This window comes from Neovison vison, chromosome 2, assembly GCF_020171115.1.
Source record: "Neovison vison isolate M4711 chromosome 2, ASM_NN_V1, whole genome shotgun sequence".
Lineage (NCBI taxonomy): Eukaryota > Metazoa > Chordata > Mammalia > Carnivora > Mustelidae > Neogale > Neogale vison.
The window spans coordinates 231,479,989-231,496,317 of NC_058092.1; the positions used below are offsets into that span (position 1 = coordinate 231,479,989).

Here is a 16,329-nt window from a genome sequence, read left to right on the forward strand (position 1 = left end):
ATGGGAAGTTTCAATAGAACTTTCATAACTAAAGAGGACCTACAAGATATTGGATACCAGAGGCCTTGTCATTGTCAAGGTCCTTTTCCCCTTTTTAGCAAGCTATTAACATTAAGATAGTTGGGAGATTCCTAAAGAATGTCACATATGTCCCACCCAGGAGTGGGGTGGGGAAATGTTGCAGGGTGTCAGCTTTTGATTTGTCCTTTGCCAGGCTTCTGTTCCCTCATCATAGTACATGGAATGCTAAAGAAACACATAGGAGTATGAGGCTTGGACTGGACCTTTAGAGAAACCCTAAACCTTGTGTACCTTGGGAGCAGTGTACCTGGTCAGGTGGTACTTCTAGACTAATGGCCCCAATTCATTCTTGATGTTTCTATGCAAAGGGAATACAATGCCTTTGATGGCCCGTCTAGGACCGGCGGGGACATTCCCATACCTGGAACACCAACCCTCTGGCCCACCAAAGCAGGCAGTATCAGCAGGACAGAGGGTGGGGCTCCCAGAGGACTGAGGGATTCAGGGCGGGCCCTGGCTCTGTCCACCTGAGGGCATGAGAAACATGATCCTAGGTGGTATATTCTGAGTTTCTTCAAACTTTGGTCAGGCTGGGGCACCTGTGTGCTGTGTGACTGACTCTTGTTTCCTTCTCTCAGCTGCTCGGCCTCAGTCCACAATCCAGCCAGGTGAGTCCTTGGCCACCCCACTCAGGCTTTTCTCTGCCAACCACCGTTCTGTCACACTGGTAAAACCACTGCTGTTTGTAGAACGTATGGACTTTTAATGTTCCCCACTGTAACTGAGATCCTGGTAATTCTTAACTGGATGTGGGATTCCCAACAGTGTCACCTTCCCATGAGTTCATGAAGTTCCATCCAGTATGTGGAAACTGTCCCAAGAGATGGCTGTCTGTGGTTTCAGAGAACTGGCCCCATGCACCATGAATCTCAGCTCTCATGTATTCCGGGTAGATAGGTTGAGTGAGAGAATGGATGCAGAGGCTGGCGCCGTCTTACCAAAGAGCCACCAAGGCAGGCTGACTCTTGTCCATGGGTCAGGGACAGCCCCCAATTCCTTTGACACAGATGTGCTTCCAAAGAGGCAGGGACAGCAGTTGCAAGGGATGGGAGTGTCCCAGATGTTGGAGGTGCTCTAGGTCCTGAGAGAGGTATTTGGCTCAGTGGAGACCCTCAAAACCCCGGACTCTTTTCTCCAAGCTTTTGCTATGCCAAAGCCCTCAGATCTATATGAGTCAAGGGAGACACATGGCAAATGTCTTCTATGGGATAAAAGAGCAAGCCAAGCTTAGAGATGTGGAGGCACCCGGTTGGCCTCCCCAACGTCTTTGTTCCGGAAAAGGTAGTAGAGTAGGAGACTTGAACAGCCCACTGAGGCGGAATATGGCAGGATGCAGATGGACAATGTTCACCATGCCTGCCACAAATGGTTTTCACAAAATGCTTTCCATGATGTCTAACTCTGGTCTTACTGTTCTTGCCCTATACAGACACCACCTGGTTCACCAACACCGCAGCTTTAACCACAGATTTTGGTAAGTATTTCATCTACCCTCCCAGGATCATTTTCAGCTTCTAGATAAAGCTTGGGTTTGGAAGTGACAGGAGGCATCTCATGGTGTGTTCTTCCCTAACCTCCTTCCTGTGTGTATGTGTGTGTGTGTGCGCACGCGCGCCTGTGTGTCGCTGGGGGACAGAGAGAGAAGTCTCTGAAGATCAGATCCGGGGTCTGATCTTAGGGTGGCCCACTGATTCCATGGGGATCCTGGGCTCATGTTTAGCAAAGGTCCTCCCCCAGGGGCTCCGTGGAAGCCCTGGAGGCCTCTCTAGGACTGCTGGAACCATGCTGGTCTTGTGGTTCCCAGGCCATGGGGTCGAGCCCTGAGAAGAGGAGGGCCATGTGCTGGGCTGGTACCTCTCTTCCCGAGGGGCATCCCTTCCTGGGATGTTGGCAGAACCAAGTCAGAATGCTACGGAAGACTAAAGTTGTCCATTGAGGCAGAGGTCCCGTCATGCCCCAGTGGCTGGAGAGCTCCATGCTGGGTGTGCCCAGGGCACATTAGGCTTGTCCACTCCCTCACTTCCATCCCGGTCCTGGGTTGTTTCTTTCAGTGGAGCATTCTCAGCCTTGAGCTGACTGGGGTGTCTCTGCTCTTTCCTGTGCTTGTGATTGACCTTTGGCATGTTGAAGGTCCTTCCGAGCCCAGGGGATTAGGCTGGATCAAGCCTTTGGTCATACAAATGTTCTCAGCTTATGAGCTTGAGATAGACGTGAAGGGGGATTTCTGTTCTGGATCCCTCAGGGACTGATTCCGGTTTGGCCCTGAGGCTGGTGAATGGAGGTGACCGTTGTCAGGGCCGCGTGGAGGTCCTGTACCGAGGCTCTTGGGGCACCGTGTGTGACGACAGCTGGGACACGAATGACGCCAATGTGGTGTGCAGGCAGCTGGGCTGCGGCTGGGCCAGGTCGGCCCCCGGAAGTGCCCGGTTTGGTCAAGGCTCAGGGCCGATTGTGCTGGACGACGTGCGCTGCTCCGGGCACGAGTCCTACCTGTGGAGCTGCCCTCACAACGGCTGGAACTCGCACAACTGTGGCCATGGAGAAGATGCTGGTGTCGTCTGCTCAGGTGGGTCCTCAAGATTCTGAGCCTCTACTTCTGCTTGTTAATTCTCTAGAAGAGCTATTTTCTCTCACAGTCGCTTCCCCTTCCTGAGTTTGCTGAAGGGCGGCCATTTTCCCTCTTAGCTTGAGAGGAACGTGCATCACCAATCTCCAACCATACTGATGTGGCTGAGTTTCTCGGGAGGACACAGCATCTTTATCAGCCCGTCGAACAGCTGTGTGTTAGTGGGCATAAAAGCTGTGAGAACAAATTCCTGCAGCACTTTTTTTTTTTGGTGGTTTCCTCTGTGAGGCTACCACGGGACCCTTCTCTGAAAGTCTTCTTAGCGACAGGGGGTCAGGCACTCAGCATTTCTGGTTCTCTGGATCCCGTAAGGCTTCTTTCTGCACAGAGACTGACAATGTGTCCTCTTTTTTTTTTGTAGGAGTACAAAGCACTAATACTACCCCAGGTGAGTAGCTATATCCCAGCCCAGTATATTTCCTCTCTGGAATTCAACTCTCATGTTTCTAGAAACTAAAGAAGAGGTCTGGCCCTTCTCTTGGAGGCCTCTGGTATTTGTTACAGTGACCAGCTGCGTCCCCAGTGCTTTGGCTCCAACTTAGCTTAGCCTCAGGGCCCACCGGGATCCCCTGCCACTGTCCGCTGCCAGATTTGCCCAGGGGAGCTGAGGCGGAAGGATTTTTGGTCTCCTCTGCTCATTTGAGAGGAGAGCAACTGCTCAAGTCAGAATTGTGATCATTTGAGAGATAAGACAGGAAAACGCCAACCACGGCTTGTGTGTACAAGAATCCTATCCCGTTGGGAGAGTAATCCCCAAGGTTGCCTTTGCCCCAGTGAAAGCATTCAGTGCCAAGTCTGTTGCACAGGGTAGCTCCATACTCTTGCCCATCTGGGCCATTCCCAGTGCACACTGGAATGGTCCAGGTTCTGAGAAGTGCGGCCGTCAGGGAGAGATTTGTGTAGAGTTACGTTTCCTTACAAACTAGTGACCATGGAATGAAAACTTTCCCAATAAAATCCTAAAGTCACTTCACTTTCCTTCCAGATTGGTGGCACTCATCACAGACAGCCACTGCTGGTAAGTCTCACGTTTGTCCACCTGAGGGCTTGGGCTGTGGACGCAGCCGGTGGCTGTCAATGCCCAGCCCCGGTCAGCCTGTCAATGCAATCTCCCCGCTGTATTAGGCTCCCAAGGTGCCCACATACAAGAATCTTCTATCTTCCAGACACTCAGCCTTTTATCCCCGCTGCAAGGTGGATGATTTTCGTTTTAATGAGGAGACCTACTTCCCCTTCTTCTAAGGAAGTGAAATAAGTTGTTCTTCAAAGAAGAAACTTAAAGGCTGCATTTCTTGGGGTACCTCAGAAGCTTTGAGAGAAGGGAGAGAGACAATGAATGGATATTTTCACCAATCATCTATCCTTTCAAATAAGTTTACCTCGTGGCTGTTGCTCGATTGCTTTCCCTCGCTCTTAAGAAATGATAGGGCCACTTGATTCTGTCATTGAATATTTTCTCCCCAGCCGTTTAAATGCCTGCCTTGTATTTCATTACACAGCTGTGACCATGAAATAGTGAACTAGTCCTGAATTGCTGGACACTTGCGCTGTTCACATTTCCTGATTCTTAGGAATGATCCTCTGATGCAGAATAGTTTTTGAGTCTCTGCATCCCTCCCCAAGTTTTCCCAGAGGAAAGCAGTAAGTTTACTGGACTAAAGTTAACATAGTGCCTGGTACATAGAATGTGCTCCCTAAATGCTAACGCTTGTGATGCTAAGTATTCTATGGTCTTTGCTATATATGTGGTCCAATGGCCGTCAAGGCTGTTGTCACATTTCAGAATGTTGGAAGAGAAACTGATCTCCTCCCTCTGCTCCCAGAGGACTGAGGGATTCAGTCCTGGCTCCCCGAGTCCCTGATCAGTGTGCCTTATGGCATGTAGAAACTGGATCTCAGGTGGTATAGCTGAGTTTCTTCAACCCTTGGTCCCGTTGGGGCACCTGTGTGCTGTGTGACTGACTCTTGTTTCTTTCTCTCAGCCACTTGGCCTCAGTCCACACCTCGCCAGCCAGGTGAGTCCGCGGCTACAATCCTCAGGCTATTATCTCCCTACCGCCCTGCTGTCTCGCTGGCACAACCACTGCTCTTTGGAGAACCTGTGGACACTTTAATGGTCCCCACTGTCACTGAGATCCTGGCAATCCTTAACCAGATGTGGGATTCAAAGAGTCTTAACTGGAGGTCGCATTCTTAAGAGTGTCACCTTCCCACGAGTCCATGAAGTTCCATGCAGTATGGGGAAACTGTCCCAATAAGTGGCTGCCCGCGGCTTCAGAGAACTGGCCCGTGCACCATGAATCTCAGCTTTCGTGTAACGGGCAGATAGGTTGAGTGGGAGAACGGACACTGAGGACTGGCGCCTTCCTCCCAAAGAGCCACCAGGGCAGGCTGGCTCCTGTCCCTGGCTCAGGGACAGGCCCCGATTCCTTTGACACAGATGTGCTTCTAACAAGGCAGTTGCAAGGGATGGGAGTGTCCCAGGTGACGGAGGAGTTCTATGTCCTGAGAGAGCTATTTGGCTCCATAGGGACCCTCAACACCCCTGCCTCTTTCCACCAAGCTTTAGCTATGCCAAAGCCCCCAGATCTACATGAGTCAAGAGAGACACGTGGCAAACGTTTTCTACGGGACATAAGAGCAAGGCAGGCTTAGAGATGTGGAGGCACCTAGTCGGCTTCCCAACACCTTTGTCCCGGAAAAGCTAGTAGAGCAGGAGACTAGAGCAGGGGGAGTGTGGCAGGATGCAGATGGACAATGTTCACCATGCCTGCCACAAACGGTTTTCACAAAATGCTTTCCATGATGTCTAACTCTGGTCTTTACCGTTCCTCGCCTATACAGACACTGCCTGGTTCACCACCACCGCAGCTTCAACCACAGATTTCGGTAAGTATTTCATCCACCCTCCCAGGATCATTCTCGGCTTCTAGATAAAGCTTGGATTTGGAAGTGACAGGAGGCATCTCATGGTGTGTCCTTCCCTAACCTCCTTTGTGTGTGTGTGAGTGTGTGTGTGTGTGTCGGCGCGCGCGCGTGTGTGTCGCTGGGGGATAGAGAGAGAAGGGTGGCCCACTAATTCCATGGAGATCCTGGCCTTATGTTCAGCAACAGTCCTCCCCCAGGGGCTCCGTGGAAGCCCTGGAGGCCTCTCTAGGACTGCTGGAACCATGCTGGTCATGTGGCTCCCGGACCATGGGGTCGAGCCCCGAGAAGAGGAGGGCCATGTGCTGGGCTGGTACCTCTCTTCCCGAGGGGCATCCCTTCCTGGGATGTTGGCAGAACCAAGTCAGAATGCTATGGAAGACTAGAAGTTTTCCACTGAGGCATGGATCCCGTCATGCCCCAGTGGCTGGAGAGCTCCATGCTGGGTGTGCTCAGGGTGCATTAGGCTTGTCCACCCCCTCACTTCCATCCCAGTCCTGGGTTGTTTCTTTCAGTGGAGCATCCTCAGCCTTGACTGACTGGCGTGTCTCTGCTCTTTCCTGTGCTGATGATTGACCTTTGGCATGATGAAGGTCATTCCGAGCCCAGGGGATTAGGCCGGATCAAGCCTTGCGTCTTACAAATGTTCTAAGCTTATGAGCTTGAGAGAAACACGAAGGGGGATTTCTGTTCTGGATCCCTCAGGGACTGATTCCGGTTTGGCCCTGAGGCTGGTGAACGGAGGTGACCGTTGTCAGGGCCGTGTGGAGGTCCTGTACCGAGGCTCTTGGGGCACCGTGTGTGACGACAGCTGGGACACGAATGACGCCAACGTGGTGTGCAGGCAGCTGGGCTGCGGCTGGGCCAGGTCGGCCCCCGGAAGTGCCCGGTTTGGTCAAGGCTCAGGGCCGATTGTGCTGGACGACGTGCACTGCTCCGGGCACGAGTCCTACCTGTGGAGCTGCCCTCACAAAGGCTGGAACTCGCACAACTGTGGCCATGGAGAAGATGCTGGTGTCGTCTGCTCAGGTGGGTCCTCAAGATTCTGAGCCTCTACTTCTGCTTGTTAATTCTCTAGAAGAGCTATTTTCTCTCACGGGTCGCTTCCCCTTCCTGAGTTTGCTGAAGGGCGGCCATTTTCCCTCTTAGCTTGAGAGGAACGTGCATCACCAATCTCCAACCATACTGATGTGGCTGAGTTTCTCGGGAGGACACAGCATCTTTATCAGCCCGTCGAACAGCTGTGTGTTAGTGGGCATAAAAGTTGTGAGAACAAATTCCTGCAGCACTTTTTTTTTTTGGTGGTTTCCTCTGTGAGGCTACCACAGGACCCCTCTCTGAAAGTCTTCTTAGCGACAGGGGATCAGGCACTCAGCATTTCTGTTTCTCTGGATCCCGTAAGGCTTTTTTTGCACAGTCTTCCCAGAGACTGACAATGTGTCCTCTTTTTTTCGTAGGAGTACAAAGCACTACTGCTACCCCAGGTGAGTAGCTATATCCCAGCCCATCATGTTTCCTCTCTGGAATTCAACTCTCATGTTTCTAGAAACTAAAGAAGAGGTCTGGCCCTTCTCTTGGAGGCCTCTGGTATTTGTTATAGTGACCAGCTGCGTCCCCAGTGCTTTGGCTCCAACTTAGCCTCAGGGCCCACCGGGATCCCCTGCCACTGTCCGCTGCCAGATTTGCACAGAGGAGCTGAGGCGGAAGGATTTTTGGTCTCCTCTGCTCATTTGAGAGGAGAGCAACTGCTCAAGTCAGAAGTGTGATCATTTGAGAGATAAGACAGGAAAACGCCAACCACGGCTTGTGTGTTCAAGAATCCTACCCCGTTGGGAGAGTAATCCCCAAGGTTTCCTTTGCCCCCAGTGAAAACATTCAGTGCCAAGTCTGTTGCGCAGGGTAGCTCCATACTCTCGCCCATCTGGGCCATTCGCAGTGCACACTGGAATGGTCCAGGTTCTGAGAAGTGCGGCCCTCAGGGAGAGACTTGTGTAGAGTTATGTTTCCTTACAAACTAATGACCATGGAATGAAAACTTTCCCAATAAAATCCTAAAATCACTTCACTTTCCTCCCAGATTGGTGGCACTCATCACCGACAGCCACTGCTGGTAAGTCTCACGTTTGTCCACCTGAGGGCTTGGGCTGTGGAAGCAGCCGGTGTCTGTCAATGCACAGCCCAGGTCAGCCTGTCAATGCAATCTCCCCGCTCTATAAGTCTCTCAGGCTGCCCACACACAGCCAGCCTCTACCTTCCAGACACTCAGCCTTTTTATCCCCCTTGCCAGGTGGATGACTTTCATTTTGTTTTTGTTTTTCTTTGGTTGTTTTTAAAGATTTATTTATTTATTTATTTATTTTTCTTTATTTTTTAAAATTTATTTTCAGCATAACAGTATTCATTGTTTTTCTACCACACCCAGTGCTCCATGCAATCCGTGCCCTCTATAATACCCAACACCTGGTACACCGACCTCCCACCCTCCCGCCCCTTCAAAACCTTCAATTGTTTTTCAGAGTCCATAGTCTCTCATGGTTCACCTCCCCTTCCAATTTCCCCCAACACCCTTCTCCACCCTATCTCCCCATGTCCTCCATGCTATTTGTTATGCTCCAGAAATAAGTGAAACCATATGATAATTGACTCTCTCTGCTTGACTTATTTCACTCAGCATAATCTCTTCCAGTCCTGTTCATGTTGATACAAAGGATGGGTATTCGTCTTTTCTGATGGAGGCATAATACTCCATAGTGTATATGGACCACATCTTCTTTATCCATTCGTCCGATGAAGGGCATCTTGGTTCTTTCCACAGTTTGGCGACCATGGCCATTGCAGCTATAAAATTTGTGATACAGATGGCCCTTCTGTTCACTACATCTGTATCTTTGGGGTAAATACCCAGTAGTGCAATCGTTTTAATGAGGAGACCTACTTCCCCTTCTTCTAAGGAAGTGAAATAAGTTGTTCTTCAAAGAAGAAACTTAAAGGCTGCATTTCCTGGTGTACCTCAGAAGCTTTGAGAGAAGGAAGGGAGACAATGAATGGATATTTTCACCAATCATCTATCCTTTCAAATAAGTTTACCTCGTGGCTGTTGCTCGATTGCTTTCCCTCGCTCTTAAGAAATGATAGGGCCACTTGATTCTGTCATTGAATATTTTCTCCCCAGCCGTTTAAATGCCTGCCTTGTATTTCATTACACAGCTGTGACCATGAAATAGTGAACTAGTCCTGAATTGCTGGACACTTGCGCTGTTCACATTTCCTGATTCTTAGGAATGATCCTCTGATGCAGAATAGTTTTTGAGTCTCTGCATCCCTCCCCAAGTTTTCCCAGAGGAAAGCAGTAAGTTTACTGGACTAAAGTTAACATAGTGCCTGGTACATAGAATGTGCTCCCTAAATGCTAACTCTTGTGATGCTAAGTATTCTATGGTCTTTGCTATATATGTGGTCCAATGGCCGTCAAGGCTGTTGTAACCTTTCAGAATGTTGGAAGAGAAACTGATCTCCTCCCTCTGCTCCCAGAGGACTGAGGGATTCAGTCCTGGCTCCCCGAGTCCCTGATCAGTGTGCCTTACGGCATGTAGAAACTGGATCTCAGGTGGTATAGCTGAGTTTCTTCAACCCTTGGTCCCGTTGGGGCACCTGTGTGCTGTGTGACTGACTCTTGTTTCTTTCTCTCAGCCACTTGGCCTCAGTCCACACCTCGCCAGCCAGGTGAGTCCGCGGCTACAATCCTCAGGCTATTATCTCCCTGCCACCCTGCTGTCTCGCTGGCACAACCCCTGCTCTTTGGAGAACCTGTGGACACTTTAATGGTCCCCACTGTCACTGAGATCCTGGCAATCCTTAACCAGATGTGGGATTCAGAAGAGTCTTAACTGGAGGTCGCATTCTTAGGAGTGTCACCTTCCCACGAGTCCATGAAGTTCCATGCAGTATGGGGAAACTGTCCCAATAAGTGGCTGCCCGCGGCTTCAGAGAACTGGCCCGTGCACCATGAATCTCAGCTCTCGTGTAATCCGGGCAGATAGGTTGAGTGGCGCCTTCCTACCAAAGAGCCACCAGGGCAGGCTGGCTCCTGTCCCTGGCTCAGGGACAGCCCCCGATTCCTTTGACACAGATGTGCTTCTAACAAGGCAGTTGCAAGGGATGGGAGTGTCCCAGGTGACGGAGGAGTTCTATGTCCTGAGAGAGCTATTTGGCTCCATAGGGACCCTCAACACCCCTGCCTCTTTCCGCCAAGCTTTTGCTATGCCGAAGCCCCCAGATCTACATAAGTCAAGAGAGACGCGTGGCAAACGTTTTCTACAGGACAAAAGAGCAAGCCAGGCTTAGAGATGTGGAGGCACCTGGTTGGCTTCCCCAACACCTTTGTCCCGGAAAAGCTAGTAGAGCAGGAGACTAGAGCAGGGAGAGTGTGGCAGGATGCAGATGGACAATGTTCACCATGCCTGCCACAAACGGTTTTCACAAAATGCTTTCCATGATGTCTAACTCTGGTCTTTACCGTTCCTCGCCTATACAGACACTGCCTGGTTCACCACCACCGCAGCTTCAACCACAGATTTCGGTAAGTATTTCATCCACCCTCCCAGGATCATTCTCAGCTTCTAGATAAAGCTTGGATTTGGAAGTGACAGGAGGCATCTCATGGTGTGTCCTTCCCTAACCTCCTTTGTGTGTGTGTGTGTGTGTGTGTGTGTGTGTGTGTGTGTCGGCGCGCGCGCGTGTGTGTCGCTGGGCGATAGAGAGAGAAGGGTGGCCCACTAATTCCATGGAGATCCTGGCCTTATGTTCAGCAACAGTCCTCCCCCAGGGGGTCCGTGGAAGCCCTGGAGGCCTCTCTAGGACTGCTGGAACCATGCTGGTCATGTGGCTCCCGGACCATGGGGTCGAGCCCTGAGAAGAGGAGGGCCATGTGCTGGGCTGGTACCTCTCTTCCCGAGGGGCATCCCTTCCTGGGATGTTGGCAGAACCAAGTCAGAATGCTATGGAAGACTAGAAGTTTTCCACTGAGGCATGGATCCCGTCATGCCCCAGTGGCTGGAGAGCTCCATGCTGGGTGTGCCCAGGGTGCATTAGGCTTGTCCACCCCCTCACTTCCATCCCAGTCCTGGGTTGTTTCTTTCAGTGGAGCATCCTCAGCCTTGACTGACTGGCGTGTCTCTGCTCTTTCCTGTGCTGATGATTGACCTTTGGCATGTTGAAGGTCATTCCGAGCCCAGGGGATTAGGCCGGATCAAGCCTTGCGTCTTACAAATGTTCTAAGCTTATGAGCTTGAGAGAAACACGAAGGGGGATTTCTGTTCTGGATCCCTCAGGGACTGATTCCGGTTTGGCCCTGAGGCTGGTGAACGGAGGTGACCGTTGTCAGGGCCGTGTGGAGGTCCTGTACCGAGGCTCTTGGGGCACCGTGTGTGACGACAGCTGGGACACCAATGACGCCAACGTGGTGTGCAGGCAGCTGGGCTGCGGCTGGGCCAGGTCGGCCCCCGGAAGTGCCCGGTTTGGTCAAGGCTCAGGGCCGATTGTGCTGGACGACGTGCGCTGCTCCGGGCACGAGTCCTACCTGTGGAGCTGCCCTCACAACGGCTGGAACTCGCACAACTGTGGCCATGGAGAAGATGCTGGTGTCGTCTGCTCAGGTGGGTCCTCAAGATTCTGAGCCTCTACTTCTGCTTGTTAATTCTCTAGAAGAGCTATTTTCTCTCACGGTCGCTTCCCCTTCCTGAGTTTGCTGAAGGGCGGCCATTTTCCCTCTTAGCTTGAGAGGAACGTGCATCACCAATCTCCAACCATACTGATGTGGCTGAGTTTCTCGGGAGGACACAGCATCTTTATCAGCCCGTCGAACAGCTGTGTGTTAGTGGGCATAAAAGCTGTGAGAACAAATTCCTGCAGCACTTTTTTTTTTTGGTGGTTTCCTCTGTGAGGCTACCACGGGACCCTTCTCTGAAAGTCTTCTTAGCGACAGGGGGTCAGGCACTCAGCATTTCTGGTTCTCTGGATCCCGTAAGGCTTCTTTCTGCACAGAGACTGACAATGTGTCCTCTTTTTTTTTTGTAGGAGTACAAAGCACTAATACTACCCCAGGTGAGTAGCTATATCCCAGCCCATCATGTTTCCTCTCTGGAATTCAACTCTCATGTTTCTAGAAACTAAAGAAGAGGTCTGGCCCTTCTCTTGGAGGCCTCTGGTATTTGTTATAGTGACCAGCTGCGTCCCCAGTGCTTTGGCTCCAACTTAGCCTCAGGGCCCACCGGGATCCCCTGCCACTGTCCGCTGCCAGATTTGCCCAGGGGAGCTGAGGCGGAAGGATTTTTGGTCTCCTCTGCTCATTTGAGAGGAGAGCAACTGCTCAAGTCAGAATTGTGATCATTTGAGAGATAAGACAGGTAAACGCCAACCACGGCTTGTGTGTACAAGAATCCTATCCCGTTGGGAGAGTAATCCCCAAGGTTTCCTTTGCCCCAGTGAAAGCATTCAGTGCCAAGTCTTTTGCGCAGGGTAGCTCCATACTCTTGCCCATCTGGGCCATTCGCAGTGCACACTGGAATGGTCCAGGTTCTGAGATGTGCGGCCGTCAGGGAGAGATTTGTGTAGAGTTACGTTTCCTTACAAACTAGTGACCATGGAATGAAAACTTTCCCAATAAAATCCTAAAATCACTTCACTTTCCTTCCAGATTGGTGGCACTCATCACCCACAACTGCTGGTAAGTCTCACGTTTGTCCACCTGAGGGCTTGGGCTGTGGACGCAGCCGGTGGCTGTCAATGCCCAGCCCCGGTCAGCCTGTCAATGCAATCTCCCCGCTGTATTAGGCTCCCAAGGTGCCCACATACAAGAATCTTCTATCTTCCAGACACTCAGCCTTTTATCCCCGCTGCAAGGTGGATGATTTTCGTTTTAATGAGGAGACCTACTTCCGCTTCTTCTAAGGAAGTGAAATAAGTTGTTCTTCAAAGAAGAAACTTAAAGGCTGCATTTCTTGGGGTACCTCAGAAGCTTTGAGAGAAGGGAGAGAGACAATGAATGGATATTTTCACCAATCATCTATCCTTTCAAATAAGTTTACCTCGTGGCTGTTGCTCGATTGCTTTCCCTCGCTCTTAAGAAATGATAGGGCCACTTGATTCTGTTATTGAATATTTTCTCCCCAGCCGTTTAAATGCCTGCCTTGTATTTCATTACACAGCTGTGACCATGAAATAGTGAACTAGTCCTGAATTGCTGGACACTTGCGCTGTTCACATTTCCTGATTCTTAGGAATGATCCTCTGAAGCAGAATAGTTTTTGAGTCTCTGCATCCCTCCCCAAGTTTTCCCTGATGAAAGCAATAAGTTTACTGGACTAAAGTTAACATAGTGCCTGGTACATAGAATGTGCTCCCTAAATGCTAACGCTTGTGATGCTAAGTATTCTATGGTCTTTGCTATATATGTGGTCCAATGGCCGTCAAGGCTGTTGTCACATTTCAGAATGTTGGAAGAGAAACTGATCTCCTCCCTCTGCTCCCAGAGGACTGAGGGATTCAGTCCTGGCTCCCCGAGTCCCTGATCAGTGTGCCTTACGACATGTAGAAACTGGATCTCAGGTGGTATAGCTGAGTTTCTTCAACCCTTGGTCCCGTTGGGGCACCTGTGTGCTGTGTGACTGACTCTTGTTTCTTTCTCTCAGCCACTTGGCCTCAGTCCACACCTCGCCAGCCAGGTGAGTCCGCGGCTACAATCCTCAGGCTATTATCTCCCTACCGCCCTGCTGTCTCGCTGGCACAACCCCTGCTCTTTGGAGAACCTGTGGACACTTTAATGGTCCCCACTGTCACTGAGATCCTGGCAATCCTTAACCAGATGTGGGATTCAAAGAGTCTTAACTGGAGGTCGCATTCTTAAGAGTGTCACCTTCCCACGAGTCCATGAAGTTCCATGCAGTATGGGGAAACTGTCCCAATAAGTGGCTGCCCGCGGCTTCAGAGAACTGGCCCGTGCACCATGAATCTCAGCTTTCGTGTAACGGGCAGATAGGTTGAGTGGGAGAACGGACACTGAGGACTGGCGCCTTCCTCCCAAAGAGCCACCAGGGCAGGCTGGCTCCTGTCCCTGGCTCAGGGACAGGCCCCGATTCCTTTGACACAGATGTGCTTCTAACAAGGCAGTTGCAAGGGATGGGAGTGTCCCAGGTGACGGAGGAGTTCTATGTCCTGAGAGAGCTATTTGGCTCCATAGGGACCCTCAACACCCCTGCCTCTTTCCACCAAGCTTTAGCTATGCCAAAGCCCCCAGATCTACATGAGTCAAGAGAGACACGTGGCAAACGTTTTCTACGGGACATAAGAGCAAGGCAGGCTTAGAGATGTGGAGGCACCTAGTCGGCTTCCCAACACCTTTGTCCCGGAAAAGCTAGTAGAGCAGGAGACTAGAGCAGGGGGAGTGTGGCAGGATGCAGATGGACAATGTTCACCATGCCTGCCACAAACGGTTTTCACAAAATGCTTTCCATGATGTGTAACTCTGGTCTTTACCGTTCCTCGCCTATACAGACACTGCCTGGTTCACCACCACCGCAGCTTCAACCACAGATTTCGGTAAGTATTTCATCCACCCTCCCAGGATCATTCTCGGCTTCTAGATAAAGCTTGGATTTGGAAGTGACAGGAGGCATCTCATGGTGTGTCCTTCCCTAACCTCCTTTGTGTGTGTGTGTGTGTGTGTGTGTGTGTCGGCGCGCGCGCGTGTGTGTCGCTGGGCGATAGAGAGAGAAGGGTGGCCCACTAATTCCATGGAGATCCTGGCCTTATGTTCAGCAACAGTCCTCCCCCAGGGGCTCCGTGGAAGCCCTGGAGGCCTCTCTAGGACTGCTGGAACCATGCTGGTCATGTGGCTCCCGGACCATGGGGTCGAGCCCCGAGAAGAGGAGGGCCATGTGCTGGGCTGGTACCTCTCTTCCCGAGGGGCATCCCTTCCTGGGATGTTGGCAGAACCAAGTCAGAATGCTATGGAAGACTAGAAGTTTTCCACTGAGGCATGGATCCCGTCATGCCCCAGTGGCTGGAGAGCTCCATGCTGGGTGTGCCCAGGGTGCATTAGGCTTGTCCACCCCCTCACTTCCATCCCAGTCCTGGGTTGCCTCTTTCAGTGGAGCATCCTCAGCCTTGAGCTGACTGGGTTGTCTCTGCTCTTTCCTGTGCTTGTGATTGACCTTTGGCATGTTGAAGGTCCTTCCGAGCCCAGGGGATTAGGCTGGATCAAGTCTTAGGTCTTACAAATGTTCTAAGCAAATGAGCTTGAGATAGACGTGAAGGGGGATTTCTGTTCTGGATCCCTCAGGGACTGATTCCGGTTTGGCCCTGAGGCTGGTGAACGGAGGTGACCGTTGTCAGGGCCGTGTGGAGGTCCTGTACCGAGGCTCTTGGGGCACCGTGTGTGACGACAGCTGGGACACGAATGACGCCAACGTGGTGTGCAGGCAGCTGGGCTGCGGCTGGGCCAGGTCGGCCCCCGGAAGTGCCCGGTTTGGTCAAGGCTCAGGGCCGATTGTGCTGGACGACGTGCACTGCTCCGGGCACGAGTCCTACCTGTGGAGCTGCCCTCACAAAGGCTGGAACTCGCACAACTGTGGCCATGGAGAAGATGCTGGTGTCGTCTGCTCAGGTGGGTCCTCAAGATTCTGAGCCTCTACTTCTGCTTGTTAATTCTCTAGAAGAGCTATTTTCTCTCACGGGTCGCTTCCCCTTCCTGAGTTTGCTGAAGGGCGGCCATTTTCCCTCTTAGCTTGAGAGGAACGTGCATCACCAATCTCCAACCATACTGATGTGGCTGAGTTTCTCGGGAGGACACAGCATCTTTATCAGCCCGTCGAACAGCTGTGTGTTAGTGGGCATAAAAGTTGTGAGAACAAATTCCTGCAGCACTTTTTTTTTTTGGTGGTTTCCTCTGTGAGGCTACCACAGGACCCCTCTCTGAAAGTCTTCTTAGCGACAGGGGATCAGGCACTCAGCATTTCTGTTTCTCTGGATCCCGTAAGGCTTCTTTTTGCACAGTCTTCCCAGAGACTGACAATGTGTCCTCTTTTTTCGTAGGAGTACAAAGCACTACTGCTACCCCAGGTGAGTAGCTATATCCCAGCCCATCATGTTTCCTCTCTGGAATTCAACTCTCATGTTTCTAGAAACTAAAGAAGAGGTCTGGCCCTTCTCTTGGAGGCCTCTGGTATTTGTTATAGTGACCAGCTGCGTCCCCAGTGCTTTGGCTCCAACTTAGCCTCAGGGCCCACCGGGATCCCCTGCCACTGTCCGCTGCCAGATTTGCACAGAGGAGCTGAGGCGGAAGGATTTTTGGTCTCCTCTGCTCATTTGAGAGGAGAGCAACTGCTCAAGTCAGAAGTGTGATCATTTGAGAGATAAGACAGGAAAACGCCAACCACGGCTTGTGTGTTCAAGAATCCTACCCCGTTGGGAGAGTAATCCCCAAGGTTTCCTTTGCCCCCAGTGAAAACATTCAGTGCCAAGTCTGTTGCGCAGGGTAGCTCCATACTCTCGCCCATCTGGGCCATTCGCAGTGCACACTGGAATGGTCCAGGTTCTGAGAAGTGCGGCCCTCAGGGAGAGACTTGTGTAGAGTTATGTTTCCTTACAAACTAATGACCATGGAATGAAAACTTTCCCAATAAAATCCTAAAATCACTTCA

The 16,329-nt window shown here is 51.3% G+C and overlaps 1 protein-coding gene across 7 annotated transcripts in view; it reads left to right on the forward strand.

The window, feature by feature from the left end:
* DMBT1 (deleted in malignant brain tumors 1) overlaps nucleotides 1-16,329 on the forward strand; it is a 68,700-nt gene that overhangs the window by 30,773 nt on the left and 21,598 nt on the right. For 4 of the 7 annotated variants that reach the window (XM_044240670.1, XM_044240676.1, XM_044240672.1 and 1 more), the window contains 19 exons: nucleotides 660-689; nucleotides 1,511-1,555; nucleotides 2,324-2,647; nucleotides 3,069-3,095; nucleotides 3,693-3,725; nucleotides 4,690-4,722; nucleotides 5,552-5,596; nucleotides 6,338-6,661; nucleotides 7,090-7,116; nucleotides 7,710-7,742; nucleotides 9,323-9,355; nucleotides 10,167-10,211; nucleotides 10,963-11,286; nucleotides 11,708-11,734; nucleotides 12,327-12,356; nucleotides 13,321-13,353; nucleotides 14,183-14,227; nucleotides 14,970-15,293; nucleotides 15,722-15,748. In XM_044240670.1, coding sequence (XP_044096605.1) covers nucleotides 660-689; nucleotides 1,511-1,555; nucleotides 2,324-2,647; nucleotides 3,069-3,095; nucleotides 3,693-3,725; nucleotides 4,690-4,722; nucleotides 5,552-5,596; nucleotides 6,338-6,661; nucleotides 7,090-7,116; nucleotides 7,710-7,742; nucleotides 9,323-9,355; nucleotides 10,167-10,211; nucleotides 10,963-11,286; nucleotides 11,708-11,734; nucleotides 12,327-12,356; nucleotides 13,321-13,353; nucleotides 14,183-14,227; nucleotides 14,970-15,293; nucleotides 15,722-15,748 — 1,809 coding nt within the window. The remainder of the gene's footprint in view (nucleotides 1-659; nucleotides 690-1,510; nucleotides 1,556-2,323; nucleotides 2,648-3,068; nucleotides 3,096-3,692; nucleotides 3,726-4,689; nucleotides 4,723-5,551; nucleotides 5,597-6,337; nucleotides 6,662-7,089; nucleotides 7,117-7,709; nucleotides 7,743-9,322; nucleotides 9,356-10,166; nucleotides 10,212-10,962; nucleotides 11,287-11,707; nucleotides 11,735-12,326; nucleotides 12,357-13,320; nucleotides 13,354-14,182; nucleotides 14,228-14,969; nucleotides 15,294-15,721; nucleotides 15,749-16,329) is intronic. The other 3 variants (XM_044240674.1, XM_044240677.1, XM_044240675.1) reach the window with 3 other exon arrangements.